Genomic DNA, 5,240 nt, shown 5'->3' with positions numbered 1-5,240 from the left:
CTTTTCACATCCATAGACACACAAATGCAGGTTAATCCATAGACATGTATACGTCTATGGGTTAATCATTATGGTCAGACCCTTGCGTCATAAACACGCGTCGGTGATTTATTCAAGCGATTCTGGGAAGACATCACAATAGAATTCACCTTTTTAAAGGGTTTTACATTTTAATATATATCTTGTGTGAGCTCAGACGCAATAACATGCATCTGTCCCAACACGTTTTTCCACAAACATTCTGACGTATATTGTTGCATGTTTATGACGTAATTACATGCGCGCCAAATTTTGTAGAGTTGACGGAAGGAGTACCGCCAGCTCCCCATAACGTTGCATTGAAACCCTTGTAAGACAGTTGCTTTACCTGTGGTAACAAGAACAGCCTTGTGAATTGTGTTCCTAATCCCAGGTGAGTGTCTGACATTCTTTTTTTTGTAGAATTCACCTAGTCAGTTGTGTATTGTTAAATTGGTTTACGTTAGTTAACTACGTAGACTGTCTTTGTTAGATGTCTGTTAGCCAGCTAGCAAACAGGTGTACTAAATCAGTCAATAAGATGAACTATTTTCATGGAAAGTGAAGCGACGTGAGTGCCTGTTGTGTTCTGCAATGACACATTTTCCGTCGGGTTTTTGTCATAGATTAAGAATTTAGCTAGTTAACACTCACGCATACGCTGTATTGTGACTACTGCCACCCGCTCATAGTTTGAACCATGGGTCTGCTGGAGCGCTGCGAGGAACTGTTTAAGACCTCAAACCTGTACGACGTCCTCGGCGTCACCAAAGAGGCCTCGGACGCGGAGGTGCGCCGCGGATATTATAAAGTTTCTCTTCAGGTTCACCCTGACAGGGCACAAGACGATGAGCTGGCGACTGAGAAGTTTCAGGTAATTTGTTACGATTGGATCTGATTATGTTGTGTTTGTCAATTGATTGGGAGCATATTTGTAACGACTGTGTTCTTTCAGGCTTTGGGCAAAGTGTATGAGGTGTTGAAAGACGAGGACCAAAGAGCCATATACGACGAGCAGGGGATTGTTGATGAAGAATCTGACGGTTTGAAGCAGGACCGCAACTGGGAGGAATACTGGAGACTCTTATTTCCCAAGGTACAGCACAGTCACTATTTTGATGGTGAAAATTCTCGTCAGGTTTTAATGCTAGGTACACGTGTGTTCCATAGCAGTCGACTACCAGGGGTATCTGTAGGGTCATGTCATAGTGAACTGTGACTGCTCAGTCAGAATACAACATATTTACGCTATTCCACTTATGTTTCTCTTAGATTACCCTAGATGATATCCTAGAGTTTGAGAAGAAGTACAAAGGCACGGAGGAGGAGAAGGAGGATCTGAGCCGCCTGTACGTGCAGCATGAGGGCAACATGGACCGCATCATGGACTCGGCTCTGTTCGCCGAGGATGGTGAGGAGCCGCGCCTCAGGGGCATCCTGCAGGGCCTCATAGACACCGAGGATCTGCCTGCTTTGAGGGCGTTCACCCACGAAAGCGCCAAGAAGAAGAGCAACCGCAAACGCAGGGTAGGCCTACACAGACAAACACAAACACACACACACAGGGTTACAGTGTTCATTTATTTATTTTTAATTTAGCCAACTATTATGCACTACACATATTTTAATGTTATATATTTATTAAACTCTACTAAACCATGCGCTGTGTATTCCTTCATTTATCAGCGCATGTTTACAACTCAAAAGCTGTGTGTGTGTGTGTGTGTGTGTGTGTGTGTGTGTGTGTGTGTGTGTGTGTGTGTGTGTGTACTCATCGCGCAGGCAGAGAAGGAGAGGAAGGAGGCTGAAGAGATGCAGAAAGAGTTGGGTATTAAGAGTACCGACAGTCTGGAGGCTCTGATCAAGGTAACACAGTGCACAATGTGACCTTTTCTCTTCACCCCGTCACATGAACATAGAAGAAGTTCAGCACGTTTGTTATTACACACAATAACATAATACTTTGTCCGTGTATACATCTTGCTCTGCCATAGATGTACTGTACTTGAGCTCTTTCATTTTTTTTTTTAGTTATTCAATATGGCTACTTTTAGTATTTATTAAGAGTGGGAATTGCCACAGCTACGTAATTATCGAATTATTGACGTGGGGTCATGTTGATCGGTTGTTAAATAGGTTGTTGCAGTCGTTGAAGAATTGTGGGGGAAGCCTCGTCTCCTGTCCTTTCGTAAAGGATGATTCCGTGCTTTGCCAAAGGAGATACGAAAGGAAGCACTGATGCACCTTTCAGTATCTAGAGAATTCAACCAGCTCTCATCATTGCTGCCTCTTCATGGCTGCTGGGCCATTTCACTCAGTCAGGAACCTTCCAAAGCAGAGAGACTATCTGAACGGGGCCATTTCTCAGACAACAAACATTCTGCATGTTTATCATTACTCAGTTGAATATTAATTATTCTGTGTGTAGATAAGATTACTGTTTGACTTCATGAGCTCTTGCCACGTCATTTTGATGTTGTTAGTTACATACAGTTGCATTTAGCCTTTGCTCTGACATTTAAATTATATGTTTGCATTTTTTTAGGTTGTATAGACTTTTTCACTGGAAACTAGCCTTTTGGCTATAATTGGGTGCATTTACATCTTCATGTTCATGAATGTACACTGTCCCTCTTGATCAAATAAACAAATTGATTGATCGATTGATTGATATTGTCTTTCTCAATCCAGCGGAGGCAGACGTCTAACGAGCACGGCTTCAACTCCCTCATATCCGGCCTGGAGGCCAAATACTGCCAGAGTGGAAGCAAAGGATCCTCAAAAAAGAAAGGGAAGAAATGATCATCCCCACATGTCACCAAAGGCTGCCTGGTGTCTGCAGGAGGCCGGGGAAACTCTAAGGAATGACGTTAATGTTATTTTGTCATTAAACTACAGAGGAGAACTGTTGTCTGTGAGTGCTACGCTTGTGGGTTTGGTGTGGCAGTCAAAGGATACCAGAACTACCCATTCTGGATTACACAGAGAGCACCTGTGGGCAAGGGACCCCTCAGTAGTAGGGGTCTAACACAAGGCCTATGTACAGGTTTATAATTTCATGTTGTACATCTTCTCAAGTTTGACTTTCAAGTGGTATTCAATGGGGTTTTGCAATGTTTTGTGTGTGTGTGTTGCGTTCACCTTTTCTAAAAGTTAATTAAAGTAAACGACATTTTTTCTTTCATCCAAAGCAACTGAAAACGCTGTTCAAGTATTAATATTACAGGTCATGGCACCTGTACGAAACTGTTTTAGAATTTAGATGAAATAAAGCTGTCCAAGCTTTCATGCTATTATACTATGAGTAATGATGTGTTTGTTGTATTTATTGTTGCTGTCGCAGCAGTTGACACGGGTTTCGTTTTGGATGAAATTGTCTGCTTAAAACCAGACCTCTACCATCCACAGATAGCCTGTTGATGGAAGAATGAATAACGTTATAAAGGTATTATGAGGTCATCGTTTTGGATCAGGCAGAAAGTATCAAAAACGCCAAATGGTTCTCATCTCGTCATAATTTCAAGGGAGGCAAGTAGTTGTCATAAAGGAGCCTGATATTATAAAGTCTCGCTTGGGGTCCAGATTGGCGCACAACCCGAACGTTAACCCACTAAACGCAACCTTTGTGTAGTGTGTGTAGTTTTTCCAGCCTTGTTCTTTGACGTCCTGAAGACAAAATGTGGTCCCAAAAAAAGTACAGAGGTTCCGTGAAGGAGAAGAATGACCTTGGCCGCCTCTACATTGACTATGATGGGGACATGGACCGCATCATGGAGTCGGCTCTTTGCGCCGAGACGGAAGACGAGCCGCGCATCAGAGAGGTTCTTCAGAGCCTTATCGCCGCGCAGGAGATTCCCGCCCTCAGGGCTTTCACTCACGAGAGCACACAGAAGAAGCGCAACCGGAGGCGCAAGGTGCACACGAAGTTCTTGCACACCACGTAGAAACAAAAGATGTAACGTTATATAAGCCCACATTGGGTTTTATGTATTTACTTAGCCCATCGGTCGTTATTCTCGTTCAGAACAAGTTTAATGGCTGCTTTGCAAGTAAGAGAATATTAAATTATAGATTGGTTTAGGTGGAGATGGAGAGAGAGGAGGCTGAGACTAAGCAGAAAGAGATGGGTATCACCAGTGATGACAGCCTGTCCGCTTTGATCAAGGTAAGCTGGTCTCACTGGAATCCCTCTTTAACCGTAGCCTGTCTGACTGAATAAATGTGGCAATTCTATTCTTCTCTGTTTCACCGCAGCGGGTTGTGTTTAAGGTGATCTATTTAATCTGCGTTTTAGATGAATCTCTCACTCTCCATCTCTGTCTCCCCCCTTAGGGGAAGCAACAGTCCAATCAGCAGAAATTCAACTCCCTCATCTCTGGCCTGGAGGAGAAGTACTGCGAGGTTGTGCAGAAGAAGAAAGGCGATAAATAAGAGCAGTGTTCTGCTCTGCAGGCCTTGGTACAGGCCAATACAGCTGCACAGCCATCTTTAATTTCTAATTAAACTTTCTAAGAGCACCACCTGAGATCATGTCATGTTTAAATGGAGCAAAAGAGGGAGAGTCAGAGAGGGAGAGGGAAAGAGTTTGGTCAGTGGGTTCTGTCAGTGTTGGTTTACTCCAGGGTTAAAGGAGTCCCCAGTTTAGCCTTTTTGTAAACAAATTATGGAGATGTGTGTAGAGTTTTAGCCAACCCACCATTTATTTCGAGGTGCCTTATATGCGTTTGTCAAGGACACCTTGAGAGCTAGCACTTCTTCTTTACCTCGCTCACCCCCAAATCCTGCTTTGTAGTACAAGCTCCAGGTCCACTAAATTAGTTTGAGAAAACCACAAGGTTCACATCACAGTCTCACACTTTCTCCAGAGGAAATCAGTTAGAAAAATGCACAAGTGGTCATGTAACATCTTGAACAAATCCTGTTTATTTCAAACGTTAATTCAAACGTAACTTCCAGGTTCAGGTAGTGAGAGGTAGAACACTCTCACAATACATTACTCCAAGAGGAAGGCCACGTCATGAGGAGGATGCAGTACAAAATCAGCACCTGACAGAAACTTCAGTACATTTAGCATGTTCCATTTGACACAGTATTAGTTCACAATGTTTGCCCCAGTATGAGGCCTGAAGTCCGTTTAAGGCTTGAGAAGAGACATCCCTGATCTCATCAATATCTTGAGAAGAGACATCCCTGATCTCAGTGACTGTTTGAGAAGAGACATC

The 5,240-nt window shown here is 43.2% G+C and overlaps 1 protein-coding gene across 2 annotated transcripts; it reads left to right on the top strand.

The window, feature by feature from the left end:
- Window positions 1-304: 304 nt before the first annotated feature.
- On the top strand, window positions 305-3,180 carry dnajc9 (DnaJ (Hsp40) homolog, subfamily C, member 9). Of its 2 annotated transcripts, none has more exons than XM_080841272.1 (6): window positions 305-412; window positions 711-892; window positions 974-1,114; window positions 1,291-1,545; window positions 1,801-1,884; window positions 2,710-3,180. In XM_080841272.1, exons 2-6 carry the CDS (start codon window positions 719-721, stop codon window positions 2,818-2,820), a joined length of 765 nt encoding a protein of 254 aa, XP_080697398.1. In that variant the 5' UTR covers window positions 305-412; window positions 711-718; the 3' UTR covers window positions 2,821-3,180. The 2 variants fall into 2 exon arrangements, with proteins under 2 accessions (XP_080697398.1, XP_080697399.1); XM_080841273.1 differs by lacking the exon at window positions 2,710-3,180 and adding an exon at window positions 2,155-2,601.
- The last annotated feature ends 2,060 nt before the right edge of the window (window positions 3,181-5,240 follow it).

Source organism: Sprattus sprattus (genome assembly GCF_963457725.1).
Source record: "Sprattus sprattus genome assembly, chromosome: 6".
Lineage (NCBI taxonomy): Eukaryota > Metazoa > Chordata > Actinopteri > Clupeiformes > Clupeidae > Sprattus > Sprattus sprattus.
The sequence above is the reverse complement of the archived record's forward strand: the minus strand, read 5'-3'. Positions and strand labels throughout refer to the sequence as shown.